Source organism: Mesoplodon bidens (assembly GCF_964165515.1).
Source record: "Mesoplodon bidens genome assembly, chromosome: 19".
Taxonomy (NCBI): Eukaryota; Metazoa; Chordata; class Mammalia; order Artiodactyla; family Ziphiidae; genus Mesoplodon; species Mesoplodon bidens.
This window is the reverse complement of record NC_138179.1, coordinates 49,645,094-49,659,725: the sequence shown is the minus strand read 5'-3', so window position 1 is coordinate 49,659,725 and position 14,632 is coordinate 49,645,094. Positions and strand designations below refer to the sequence as shown.

The window sequence follows — 14,632 nt, the reverse complement described above, 5'->3', positions numbered from 1 at the left end:
AATCGGAGTGACGCAGCCATGGAGCAAAGCCTCCTGAACTCCTCCGGTCTTAGAAGTCTAACACCTGTTCCAGTTTCCCTGGAAAACCTCCTCTCCAGCTGCCTCTACCTGACCTAGAGAGAGGAGGAAATATAAATCCTAACGACTTGTACTGAGTGTCCACTAAGTGAAGTTGCTGCTCACTTACCCCTTCATCTGAGCCTCCCAACCCTCAGAGAGAGAAGGTTAATATCTCATCTTATAGATGAAGAGACTGAGCTTCCGAAAGCACGAGTGACCTGTCCTGGGGAATGTAGCAAGGAAGTGGAGCGGAGATTCAAACTTCCTCCGCTGTGCAGGTCAGTGCTCGGCCGGCCCCGGTGTCCCTTCCCAAAGCAACTGTCCCTACAAATCCATTTTCTTTTTTCTTTTTTTCGGTCTGCACCCTGTGGTTTGCAGGATCTTAGTTCCCCAACCAGGGATCAAACCCATTTCCCCTGCAATGGAAGCACAGAATCCCAACCACTGGACCTCCAGGGAATTCCCCAAATCCATTTTCTCATTCAATCCTCAGTTCAAAGGGAATAAGACAGATTTTACTGTGCCCATTCTGCAGATAGAGAAACTGATACTCAGAAGCAAAGTGATTCACGGAAAGTCAGAGAGCTAGTAAGTAGGTCAGCAGTGGCCTATCAAGGCCATGACCTGAGCACTTAGATCTCCTGGGTCCACTTCATGGGTTCTCATTATTATGTCAAATTTGTTGTTTCCTTTACTTCTTCTAAGATGAGACACCAGCACATATTTGCAATTAAATATGGCTTCAAGGAACTGGATAATCTTGTCAAAACTGGAGACTGAAATGGCCTCCAGACCCAGAAATGGCTTGCTCATTTCTCTTCCTCAGAGCTTAGCTTCTCCCTTCCTGAAGTGTGGGTTCCAGAAAGGGGCAAAGTGGTCAGGGTAAGGGAGTTGGGCTGGGCGTCCAGGGCAAGATGCTTGAATCTCTAGATTACTAAACCCAGGGAGTTCTTCAGGCTCTGTCCTACTTATAGTGGGCATTGATTCACTTAACAAATATTTACTGAGCACCTACAATATACCACCCATCATAAGCACTAGGGCACGTACAAAAACTAAGACACGGCCTCTGCCCTCAAGAGATGATCTTGTTGAGAGTGGAGGGTAGTTACACATACATAAATAACACATACCAAATGCTAAATGCCATAAGATATGCACAAACCCAGAGAAAGGAGTGTGGGAATAGTATCAGGGAAGCAACAGAGAAGAGGCCTTAAAAGATTTACAATGGTGGAAGGACATTTTAGAAAAGGCCCATTGGAGCAAGGACGTGTATCGTGAAAGTACCAAGTGTTCTGCTCTGTCTAGTTCATGGGTAAAGTGAGGATTCGGTGCAAGAAACGCACCATTCTAGATGCTTTATGCAGAAGGGTATTTAATACAGGTGATATGGACTGAATTGTGTCCCTGTGAAATTCACATGGCTAAGCCCTAATCTCCAATGTGAATATATTTGGAGAGAGGGCTTTTAGGAGGTAATTAAGGTTAAATGAGATCATAAAGGTGGAGTCCTAATCCAATAGGATTGGTGGCTTTATAAGAAGAGGGAAAGAGATCTTTCTCTCTTCTGCCAAGTACACACCAAGGAAAGGCCATGTGAGCACACAGCAAGCCAGGAGGAGAGTCCCCACCCAAACCCAACTGTGCTGGCACCCTGATCTTGGACTTCCAGCCTTCAGAATCGAGACAATACATTCCTGTTGTTTAAACCACTTGCTCTATGGTATTTTCTTATGGCAGCCAAAGCAGACTAAGACAACAAGGAATTAGAGCTTGCAAAATTGTTAGGTGGGCTGGAGGAGCAGACTTTCTGATGTAGCCGTGTCACTTCTGCAAAATCAGGTAGGGAGAACTACGAGGCTGCCACTGGAACTTAGGTCACAGATGCAACCCCATAGCCTCCTGGCCCCATAGGCATCAGTGCCAGGCTGCTCTGTGGTCACAGAGACTGAACTGGGTGCTGCTGCCAGAAAAGCCCCCTCTCCAGGACCTTGCCTGCAAGCAGAAATAGCCAGAGCAGCAAGAACATGGCCTCATCTCCCTTCCACCTTCCAAGTCTCGAATGAATGCATTTTGCATCCAGAACTCTAGCCGCAAGGGAGGCTGAGAGATGAGGTTTTTGGCTTTTCAAACTCTGCAGTGCAGGAAGGTACCTAGAAGGAGGTGAGAATGGATGCTGAGGGCCAGTCCATCTTGTCCAGCACAGTAGGGCAAGTGCAGTAGAAATTAATGCTGGAAAGACACATCGGGGTTAGATTTGGAAAGGCGGTTGGATGGGTTTGGAGTGGGGGACAGAGCAAGACTGGGCGGCTGCCAAGATTAACCAGGGCTCTGAAAGCTAATCGAGCGGTCTGGAAAGCAGAGCGCTGGGGCATGGGCTTAAGAATCACTTGGGGGGAATTCCCCGGCCGGCGGTCCAGTGGTCAGAACTCAGCACTCTCACTGCCGAGGGCCCGGGTTCAATCCCTGGTCGGGGAAGTAAAATCCCACCATCACTTGGGGTTTATAAATTCCCGTCATTTGGAGGACCCAGGAATCTGTATTTCTAATAGGCAGATCCTGCCCTGGTACCCCTTCTCCCATGATTCTGAGACATGTGGACTCTAGGCTTTCAGAAACATTGTCCTGGGGCACGAGCTCGGATGGGTCAGCCCCACATAGTGCTGTGAGCCCTGAAAAGGTTTGACTGTGGGAGGCACGTGCTGAATTAGCCTCTTCTCCTTCCTGAGAGTTAGTCCTGAAGGTTGGATGCTTGAACCCTGAAAAACACCAGTGATGTGAGGGTGCAGGGGAAGGGGGCTCTGCCGAAAACCCAGGAGTCCAGGGGTCTATCTAACCCCCACCCCTTGGGGATTCCCTGGCAGTCCAGTGGTTAGGACTCCGCGCTTCCACTGCCGGGGCCTGGGTTTGACCCCTGGTCGGGGAGCTAAGATCCCACAAGCCATGTGGCACAGCCAAAAACAAAACAAAACAAAAACACCCCACACTCCCCCACCCCACCGAGGAGGACTAGGTGGTCAGTCAAAGAGCTGCACAAGCATCTGCTGGGATCGTGACTCACTTTGTTCTCTATTCCCACCTTGGCCCTGGGGTCCAGGACTCTGGGGACCCTACTTCTGTTGCAGAGGCTCCGTTAGAGAGCACCTTACACCTCGAGGAGTTTGAGGATCTGACAGGGAAGAGGCAAGGTGAAACAGAAGCGAAACGGGGTGGGAGAGGACGGGAGCGGGCAGGCGGCTCCGCCCTCCAGAATGGCCTTGGATCTCCACTGGAGCCCAGTGGTGTCCACGGCCCACACTGAATTCCAACACAAAAGAATCCTCTCAGATAGATTTTCCTTTTCTTTCTCAGTCATTTTCTTTTTCTGGTTCTTACTCTCCACCCCCCCACCCCCGTCCCCAACCTCCCACTTCTGAGGGAAAGGCCACAGACAGATGAAGCAGCCCTGGCCTCCTCCTGTCGGCACCCCCAGCCCAGCCCCACATCTCTGGGGAGGGGGTCCAGTCAAGCCAGAGAGGACCGGGTCTAGAGGGCCAGGCTGCCTGGACGGAGGGGCTTTCCTCCTTCCCAGGGTTCCCCTCCCATACCCAGCTCCCTTAGAAACATCTGCAGCCTCACTTAGCCAGGGTCCCCGGGGCCTTGCTCCTCTGGGCTCCTTCTGCCAGGACAAGAACAGGCTTTCAGGCTCGGGGAGGGAGTCAGGCCCCCTCACCCGCCAGTTATCACCACAAAGCAAAGTCCAGGGAAGGAGGGGGAGTGGGCAGGGCTGGGTTGGGGGGTGCAGGTTGGAGAGCCAGGTCCTTGCTAGTAAATCAAAGCTGGTTTCCCAGATGGAGCTGCAGCCGCTTTGATTTCTCGAGTTGCCCCCCTCCCCCTCTACCTCCTCTCACCCCCCGGCTCCAGGGTTTCAATTCCTCCCTGAAAAGCAGTGGGGCCTCCTTTCAAACCAGCCCAGCTCCTCCAACTCCCAACAACAGCTTAAGTTACAGGAAAGAGAAAGGGGAGGGGGTGAGGTGGCCCAGCCTGGAGGAAAAGGAGAGAAGTTCTGGGAGGAGGGAAGGGGACAAGGGAGAGTGGAAAGAAAAAAGGAAGAAAGAAAGAGGGGGGGGGGGAAAGGGCAAGTTAGGAGATGGGGTGCAGCCCCAGGAAAGGAAGTGTGTGTTCTGCTGGAGCAGGTGGGGAGCCCCAACCCGGACGCAAACTTGTCTTGGCTCTCCTTCCCTAGTGAGCACCCCCATCCCTATCTCCCCCAGGACCCCTCCACATCTACAAGTCTACGGTTCAGGCTCCCCCATTCCTCTCCTCTTGGCATTAGGTTCAAGAAGTTTCCAAGAGACAAACTATCTGACTCATTCATTCCCAGGGATGCTGATTTCCTGGGCCAAGAAGGCAATCACCCCCAAGAACCTCACTAACCAAACTCAGCACTGATTTTTTCAGCTTTGTTTTCCCCAGTCTGCTCTGAGAAGCCCACACCTTGCTTTTGCTCGGCCTAGGCCTGGGCTAATGAAAATGCTTAATTAATAGATCATCTGTTATATATGTTTAATCCTTTTGTGGCCCATTTTGCCATCCAGAGACCTTGGGAAAGGGTGCTGGAGGGATCAAGGGGATAACGTCTGTACTCTGCCAATTCCCTACTCCCTCTGTCCCCAGAGCTTGTCCCTGGAACTTGAGGCGGAGGAGGGTGAAGTGCAGTGAATGGGACTTACAAGTTGGGGCTCCAGGAGTCCTCGACTTCCTGATTATTCTGTGCCTGAAGGGCTGGTTTCCTTAGAACTAAATGGAGGATGGAGTTCAGGGAGAGGGAATTTGGTATCTCACCTGAAGGTGGATTCCAGGCTCAGGAAGAGAGGAGGAAAAGGAAGCTTCTCGAACAGCAGAGGGATACCTTGTGGGTTGGGAATGGGGGTAACCAACTAGAGTCTCTGAAGACTCAAACCTGTTTTCCACCTAGTGTCCAGAACCTACCCCATTGATAGTAGAGTACTTTTGCTCAATCAAACCTTTGAGGATTCAAAGTTTCTGAAATCACGTTCTCATCCTCAGTCCTCCCCTTCCTGAACGGATACACACACCCCTGCCCTTTAGGGTGGAGGAACTCAGTGTTTCTGGAGGGAAAGAATACTGACCCAGGATTGAGGAAACAAAGAGGGGACCTGTAACTGCTAGGGAGGATGATTCCTCTGGAAGAAGGGGGTTTTAATGCGAAAGGAGCAAGGAGACAGGGACACATGCAATTACCAGGACCGCAGACCATCACCCGCTAGACTGTAAGCTCCCTGAAGCTGCAGCCTAGGTCTCCGCAGACTTTGTCGGCTTTGCATAGAGTAGATGTTCAATAATTTGTTGGATTAAAACAATAGCTATTATTTACCAAGCTTTTAGCCTAGCATCAGGTCAAGTGAGTGCCATAATCTATCTCATTTAATTCTCACAACTGAGACAAGGTAAATAAAAATTCTGACTTGAGACTCTCAAGATCCAGGAAAAACAAGTCTGAGACATTCTCCTAGAATCTTTCCTGGCCTTACCGCTCCTTCTCAGTGTTCCTCCTCCACAGTTCATGGTCCTGAAATATTGACATCCCCGAAACTTTAGTCTTCTCACCCAATCCCCTTTCACTCGGTGATCTTAGCCATCCCCTTTCCCTAGGTGATCTTAGCCAATCTCATGGCTTCAACCACAGGCTAAAGGTACCAGATCTAAATCTACCCAGAGTTCCTTCCTGGCCCTGTGTTAGAATAGCTAACTGTTTTCTGGACATCTTCTCTTGGACATACTATAGGCTTGACCTGGCTTGACTGGGCTCATTATCCGCCTGTCCCTGCATTTCCTAGCCTGGTTAATGACATCAGGGCATCTAGATCAGAAAACTTGGTTGGCCTCCTCCCTTACTCTCTCTTCTCTACACTGCCTTGGCTCAGTTCACGCCCTCAGCATCTCTTGCCTGGTCTCTTGCAATCTATTCCTAACTGGTATCTCTGACTCAGCTGACTCAAGTCATGCTCCTCCTAACTGTCCAAATGCACCATCTAAAACTTAAGTGTGGAGACTTCCCTGGCAGTCCAGTGGTTAAGACTCTGCCTTTCCAATGCAGGGGGCACGGGTTCGATCTCTGGTCGGGGAGCTAAGATCCCACATGCCGTCCCACATGCCTCATGGCGCGACCAAAAATTTAATAATGAAAAATAAAAAAATATATAAAAGTTAAGTGTGACCATTTCACTTCCCTAAACAGTCCAGTGCATCTCCACCTCCAGGAGTCCAGATTATGTGCACAGTATCTCAGGTCCCTACTTATTTAAAACCTCCTCTGCCGGGACTTCCCTGGTGGTCCAGTGGTTAAGAATCCGCCTTCCAATGCGGGGGACGAGGGTTCGATCCTTGGTCGGGGAACTAAGATCCCACATGCTGCGTGGCTACTAAGCCCAAGCACCACAACTACTGAGCCCACAGGCTCTGCAGCCCGCGTGCCACAGCTATAGAGAAGCCTGTGCGCCGCAGCGAAGAGCCCTCACGCTGCAACAACGATCCCGCGTGTCGCAACTAAGACCCGACGCAGCCAAATAAATAAATAATCAATCAATTAATTAAAATAATAATGATAATAAAAATAAAACCTCCTCTGCCATCACTCTCCTAGATGTTCACGGGGCTCTAACAGGACCAAAGTGCTGGTATACTTGTGCCCCCTGCTCCTTCCATCCATTTCACTGCACTACACCCTTGCACATGGTGTTCTCTCTGTCTGGAAAACCTATCCCTGCCTTGAGATTGTAAGTTCATATATTTTTTAAAATTTATTTATTTATTTATAGCTGCATTGGGTATTCATTGCGGTGCACGGTCTTTCTCTAGTTGCGGCGAGTGGGGCCTACTCTTCGTTGTGGTGCGCAAGCTTCTCATTGCGGTGGCTTCTCTTGTTGCGGAGCACGGGCTCTAGGCGCGCAGGCTTCAGTAGTTGTGGCTTGTGGGCTTAGTTGCTCCGTGGCATGTGGGATCTTCCCGGACCAGGGCTCGAACCTGTGTCCCCTGCATTGGCAGGTGGATTCTTAACCACTGCACCACCAGGGAAAGCCCCTAAGTTCACATTTGTATACCTAGCACCTTACACATGGTCTGCAAGGCCCTGCAGGTGTCACACCTGCTGGCCTCTCTTTACCTCATCCGGTTTTACTCCTCAGTCCAACCTCAGAGGCCTCCTCTGCCCTCTCCAACTCAATCAAATCCTCTCCCCAATTATGCTTTCATAGCACCATGGACTTTCCCTTCGTAGCACTCAACCCTGTGGCAATTTTACATCCATTAAAGTGACTATGTGGGCTTCCCTGGTGGCGCAGTAGTTGAGAGTCCGCCTGCCGATGCAGGGGACACGGGTTCGTGCCCCAGTCCGGGAAGATCCCACATGCCGCGGAGCGGCTGGGCCCGTCAGCCATGGCCGCTGAGCCTGCGCGTCCGGAGCCTGTGCTCCGCAACGGGAGAGGCCACAACAGTGAGAGGCCCGCGTACCGCAAAAAAAAAAAAAAAAAAAAGTGACTACGTGATGACTGTGAATCTCTCCCACTATAATATAAGCTCCACAGGAATAGGGGTTGGGCCTGATGGTCAATATATATTTGTTAAGTGTGTAAAAGCACACAGTTTTTATAGACATTAGGGGCTGTGTGGTGTAGGAGACAGAACACAGCTTTAAGATTCAAGCAGGCCTGGGTTTAAATCTCAGCTCTGCCATTTACTACGTGACCTTGAGAAAGTTGCCAAATCTCATCAAGGTCAGATTCTTCATCCATAAACACAATGCAATACCTACTTTGTAGGCATACACATAATGTATGCACAGTGCTTAGTAAGTGTTCGATAAACCTTAGTAATTACAATCACTAGGTATCCATTTCAGGTAAAAATGCTAGATAAATGTAAGATCTTCATAGAATCACTTTTCTTCTGGGATACCGTAAAGTTGTAAAGGGCAGGGATGCTGCCATTTTTCTCTGTTTTGTCCACAGCACCTACCACAGTGGTCTAAAATCAGAAGACTCAATAAAAATGTGTTGCAGAATGCAAGGTTGACTGAGGGAATGAAAGGATGTCTTTTATTTCTTTCTTCCAGCTTCAGCTCCCCCTTTGCCTTGGGGGTGGCTGGGGAAGGGATAGCTGTCACTTGTCACTCAAGCCTGGCCCAAGGGTAGGAAAACAGGTTTGTCATGGAAGGAAATTGAAGATGCTGCATTTCTATTGGAGATTTACTCTCAATTTCCTATCGGACTGTGAGAGCTTCCTGAGTAGAGTGGAGGAACCTGTCTTACTCATTTTTTGTTTTCACCGCTCAGCTCAGAGGCTTGGTGGTACCAGCTCTAGAGATGACCTGGAGGTAGAGTAGGAGGGGAGATTTGAAGAAGCAGCACCTTGGGCTTAGTTTGGGTCCCACAGAGCAGGACAGCACAATTTTCCCATCCCTAGACTGCTCTGGGGTGAAGGTGGACTTGTGGGTGGAATGGAAATAAAATGGAGAGCTAAGGCATAGCCCCCTGATTTTGAAGGGAATCTTTCTGCCTAAAGTAGTGAAAAGTCGACCTCTCCAGGAAGTGATAAGGAGAATTTTCCTGTTGTAAAGAACCTGAAAATCTGTATTTCATTCAATCAAGAAAAAAAAAAATTGAATCCTATCAAACCTGGATCCATTGTTTTTATCTATGACTTAGAATTTTCTTTCCTTCTTCCTATTCTCTTCTTCTTTTTTTCTCTTAGGTTTCTCTTTTTGTTGTTGTTTGTTTTTTTGTTTTGTTTTTAAAGCAGTCCTTTTCTAGATTGGATCAGGAAACAGCTCGCCAGGCTGGGAGGATTTGGCCCAGACAGAGAAGCAAAGGGGTTTTCTAAACTCAATTTTCTTTCTTCTTTTTACGTGTCCCCCCTTCCCTCTGAGAGACAATAAAAATAATTGATCCATCATCCAGTACCAGGCCCAGGAGATTTACATGCAAATTCCCCCTCTCCTCCCCAGAACCCCCTCTCAAACTTAAAATCCAAGGAGGGAGAAAACAGAAGAAAACCTTTCTAAGCTAGCCGGAACCCTGCTGGCCACCGCCATCCACCCCCAGCCAGGTAAGTGTGGGTGTGTGTGTGGGGGGGGTTAATCCACACAACCCCCCAGCCTCCTCCCTCGCCACACACACCACCCGTTTCTGGTGTGGAATCACTTAAGATTTGGGTAAAACTCCCCTCTCTCCTAGGAGACCAAATCTGGAAGCTTTTAGGGCGTGGGGGCAGAGGTGGAGAGAGAGGAGGAAAATTCCCCCAAACGTCCTAAAAGAGTCATCTCTTCAGCTCAAAACTCCTCGTCATCCCCCACTCCCCACCATTAACCTCCGATTAAGACCTCCTCGTTATGGCAACTAAACTTTACTTTGCATAATTAAGATTTGCCTCGGAAGAAAGGGGAGGGAGAAGCCGCAGCTCTAGGCCATTCTCCTTCACCTCACCCCCTCCCACCCCCGCCCCAACCCTCCAGCTCAGGGCCTCTGAGTTCCTGAGTTTTCTCACTTTGAGGTGCCACCGAACACAAAGAACCATAATGGGCTCCTTTGTGCTCGCTACGGGGCAATTACGCCCCGGAGTCCGGGCCCCTTTAAGAGCCTCTTAAAGAGACAGGCTCTCGTTTTCCAGAGGGTTATTTAAGGGTGTATGAGGGGGGAGGAGCGAGGCAAACTCCTAGGGGTCTACATATAGGGCGACAGGAAATTTTGTCTGGATTCCATGGGAAGGAGCTGAGAGAAAAGTCTTTGTAAACTGATAGTTTTTTAAGAATCTCTCCCTTAAACAATTTTTTCTCAAACTTATATTTTTTTTTTACTTGATCTGAAAAATTGGACTGGAATAGGTGGGGTTCGAGGAGCAGGGGCGGAGGCAAGGATTTAAAGAGACCCTACCCCGGAGAGCGCCGTGGCCCCCCGGAAGAAGAGTGATCCAGGGTTGAGTGACTCGGGTCCGCCGCAGTTCGGGGAACGTGTGTCTCCGGATCTCGCCGCCGCGACTCCAGAGAAATCCCGTGCTGGGCAAAAAGCCCTTAATATAATAATAGCTTGTCTCTTTAAAAAGCAAAAGGAGGGGGGGCGAAAGTTTTGTTGGCATCTGGTTTCTGATCTCATTATGTTGTGGTTGACCAATCCAGCCCTCGGGGCTGGTCCTCGGGTTTAAATCTCATTGGCCGAGAGAACATTTTGGGATGGTACTTAGAGCTCGACGGGGCGGTTTCAAGGATCCCTTTTTTGGGGGGCTGAGGAGAGGGCGGGGCCGCCGGCGGGGGCCCCCTTGAAACCGACTAATTGGGATCGGAGAGGCCGAGGTGAGGGCTGGAGGAAGGCACAAAGGAGTCGCTGGGCGGAGAAGGGAGGGGAGAGGCGAGAGGAGGAGGACGAGGAAGAGAGAGGGCAAGCAGCGCGCGGTGTCTCCGGCGGCTCAGTCCGACCTCGGCGAGCCAGCGGGCGGGTGCGCCGCCCCCCTCCCCCGCCCGGCCTCCCCAACTCGGCAGCCGCGAGCAAAGTTTGCAAAGAGACGCGGGAGGCGGCGGCCGCGGCGAGGCGGCGGCGGGGAAGGCGCGCGGTCTCGGGGCTGGGGGCGGGGGCGGGGGGGCGTCCGGGAGCCGGGTGGGGGGCGGCGGCCAGCATGCGGCCCCGCAGCGCCCTGCCCCGCCTGCTGCTTCCGCTGCTGCTGCTGCCCGCTGCGGGGCCAGCCCAGTTCCACGGGGAGAAGGGCATCTCCATCCCGGACCACGGCTTCTGCCAGCCCATCTCCATCCCGTTGTGCACGGACATCGCCTACAACCAGACCATCATGCCCAACCTTCTGGGCCATACGAACCAGGAGGACGCAGGACTGGAGGTGCACCAGTTCTACCCATTGGTGAAGGTGCAGTGCTCGCCCGAACTGCGCTTCTTCCTCTGCTCCATGTATGCACCCGTGTGCACTGTGCTGGAGCAGGCCATCCCGCCGTGCCGCTCGATCTGTGAGCGCGCGCGCCAGGGCTGCGAGGCGCTCATGAACAAGTTCGGTTTCCAGTGGCCGGAGCGCCTTCGCTGCGAGCACTTCCCCCGCCACGGCGCGGAGCAGATCTGCGTGGGCCAGAACCACTCGGAGGATGGCGCGCCCGCGTTGCTCACCACCGCGCCGCCGCCGGGCCTGCAGCCGGGTGCGGGGGGCACCCCGGGCGGCCCGGGTGGCGGCGGCTCGCCCCCGCGCTATGCCACGCTGGAGCACCCGTTCCACTGTCCGCGCGTCCTCAAGGTGCCGTCCTATCTCAGCTACAAGTTTCTGGGCGAGCGCGACTGCGCGGCTCCGTGCGAGCCGGCGCGGCCCGACGGCTCCATGTTCTTCTCCCAGGAAGAGACGCGCTTTGCGCGACTCTGGATCCTCACCTGGTCCGTGTTGTGCTGCGCCTCCACCTTTTTCACCGTCACCACGTACCTGGTGGACATGCAGCGCTTCCGCTACCCGGAGCGGCCCATCATCTTTCTGTCAGGCTGCTACACTATGGTGTCGGTGGCCTACATCGCGGGCTTCGTGCTCCAGGAGCGCGTGGTGTGTAACGAGCGCTTCTCCGAGGACGGCTACCGTACGGTGGTGCAGGGCACCAAGAAGGAGGGCTGCACCATCCTCTTCATGATGCTCTACTTCTTCAGCATGGCCAGTTCCATCTGGTGGGTCATCCTGTCGCTCACCTGGTTCCTGGCGGCGGGCATGAAGTGGGGCCACGAGGCCATCGAGGCCAACTCGCAGTACTTCCACCTGGCCGCATGGGCCGTGCCCGCCGTCAAGACCATCACAATCCTGGCCATGGGCCAGATTGACGGCGACCTGCTGAGCGGCGTGTGCTTCGTGGGCCTCAACAGCCTGGACCCGCTGCGGGGCTTCGTGCTGGCGCCGCTCTTCGTGTACCTGTTCATAGGCACGTCCTTCCTCCTGGCCGGTTTCGTGTCACTCTTCCGCATCCGTACCATCATGAAGCACGACGGCACCAAGACGGAGAAGCTGGAGCGGCTCATGGTGCGCATCGGCGTCTTCTCGGTGCTGTACACGGTGCCCGCCACCATCGTCATCGCCTGCTATTTCTACGAGCAGGCCTTCCGAGAGCACTGGGAGCGCTCGTGGGTGAGCCAGCACTGCAAGAGCCTGGCCATCCCGTGCCCGGCGCACTACACGCCGCGCATGTCACCCGACTTCACCGTCTACATGATCAAATACCTCATGACGCTCATCGTGGGCATCACGTCGGGCTTCTGGATCTGGTCCGGCAAGACGCTGCACTCGTGGAGGAAGTTCTACACCCGTCTCACCAACAGCCGGCACGGCGAGACCACCGTGTGAGCCGGAGCTCCGGCGCCGAGTCCCCAGCCGGGCCGGCACCTCGCGCTCCGCCCCCAGGGAGGGGGGGGGCGCTCCTACAGACTCCTTATTTTATTTTTTTAAATAAAGAACAATCGAAACCATTTCCTTTTTAGGTCGCTTTTTAAAGAGAACTCTGCCCGACACCCCCACCAGGTTTGTAATTAAAACTGTAAATAGTTTCTGTAAATTTAATTATATATTTTCTATTTAAAAGAAAAAAGGAAAAAAAAAAGTGGGGGGAGCAGTGAGGGGCGCCAGGCCTGAGGAATGGGGAAGAGGGGGAGTTGGGGGGGTTCTCCTTTCTTCAGTCCCCTTTCAAACACCACCCCCGACTTCGGTTCCAGTATTTTGGTGATTTGACAGGGCTGGGCCTGCTGGAAGAGGCTATGGGTAGTTGGGAGGTACATTCAGGTTCTAAAGCCAAATTTGTGAGCCGTCTCCCTGACGCTGGGTCTGTGGAAGCAGTTGGATACTTTTGATCAAGACTTGGATTCGTTTTGATTTCCCTTTCCCCCTTTCTCACTTGTCCTGTCTGCTTCACTCGATCTTTGGAAACTTCCCAAAGGAGATGAAGACGTGGAAAAAAAAAAAAAAAAACCGAACCGAAGGGTGGGGAGAGGGCGGAGATCGTGTGAAGAATGGCCTCCACCCCTACCCTCCGGGCCCACCCCCCTGCTGGCAGGAAGATCTTTCTTCTCTGACTCTTCTTTTCAACTCGCTTCCCCGAGCGCTTGGAGGGGCAGAAAGTGTTTTGCGATGTGTGTTTTGAAACAACCCAACCTCCCCACCCCACTACGTTGAGTACCGATCCTGACCGCCTCCATTTTTAGGGGGAGCATCATCGGCTCGCAGATGCTGGGATCTGGAGATCACCTTTCATCTCCTTTCCCCTGCTGTCTGCTCCTCGCCTGCTCTCCCCCCCACCCCCAACTGACTGTCTCCTCTGGCATTCAGGTTAGCAGTTTGTGGGGTGGTTTGTGCGCTGTGTGTGGAGTTTTGTTGTTGTTGGGGTTTTTTTGGTTTTGTTTTTCAAAAGGCAATAAAATGCGTTGGGTTGGAGGGAGGGAACGGATGGACGGGCTGGTGGGATTTTTAGTTTTCCTTTGACAAAAGACCGGTTTCTTTTCAAACTTGTCCAGAAGGGGGAAGGGGGGAAAAAACGTGGGTATCTTTGCTTTGGAAGAAGGCTCTGGGCAGGCTCTTTGTGACTGTGGGGGTGGGGTTGAGTGTTCACATGACATTCTATATCACAAGATTGATAGAATGTTTATAACATGTTTCTTATCTTCCCCCTAACTCCCACAAATAAAAGTCAAGACTTCTCTTAAAGTATCTTTCACGCTGGTATGAGAATTGCAGTTTCCAATACACATCATTTCCCTCAACTATTTGGAGTATTTTAGAATTTTAATTACCATGGATCGATTTGAAGACCAAGGGATGGGGTGAAACAAGTTTGCCCCATAACTCAACTTTTCAGCATCTCCTGTTTCTTGATAATAGTGCAAATTAAAGCTAATAATCATAATAATAAAGTGCATTTAATTATCTTCTAGAGATCTAGCCCTTTAATTGTACTTAACAGGGTTGTAACATTTTATTAGTTTAACCAAACCACACCTCCTCCTTCCATCTCCCCCTGACCTAGTTGGTTGGGGGTGGGGTGGAGAAGAGGTTCCCTGCCCCGACCTTGCTTTTTTAGCCAAACCGTGGTAGGAAAAATGGTGCCTTAACACCCTTTGTTAGCAGGCTTTGGGATAAGGGAGAAAGTAAGTTAGAACCCCTACTTCGAAGTGTTTGCGTGTGTTAGTTTATGTTGGGGGAGGGGATCTGGAAATGTTTGGTGGTAATTGAGCACGTATGTGGGGCTTCGTTGGGAATTGAATGAGGCCTGGGGCTTTCAGCAGAGTCCCCTTCCCCAAATGTATAACCCTCCCCCAGATGATTTGTACCAGTGGCCAACATTATAAGTTAAAACTAGCCTTTTCTCAAATGATGGTATGTGTGAAGTCCCAACAGGAGATTCCCTCACCTATCAAAGAAGCAGGCCAGGGAGGGGGCACCGCCCTGTAGCTCCATTTGTTGCAAGATTCTAAAGGAACCCCACAAGGGCTACAGGAAAGAGTTAAATTACAAACAAATTGTGAGCGTCTTTCCTGGAAAGAATGGCCAAAGCTTGCGAAAG

At 51.7% G+C, this 14,632-nt stretch overlaps 1 protein-coding gene across 1 annotated transcript; it reads left to right on the top strand.

The window, feature by feature from the left end:
• Positions 1 to 10,688: 10,688 nt before the first annotated feature.
• Positions 10,689 to 12,659, top strand: FZD2 (frizzled class receptor 2). The gene has a single exon (XM_081219355.1). The coding sequence runs from the start codon at positions 10,729 to 10,731 to the stop codon at positions 12,424 to 12,426; it is 1,698 nt and encodes a 565-aa protein (XP_081075481.1). The 5' UTR covers positions 10,689 to 10,728; the 3' UTR covers positions 12,427 to 12,659.
• Positions 12,660 to 14,632: the final 1,973 nt, after the last annotated feature.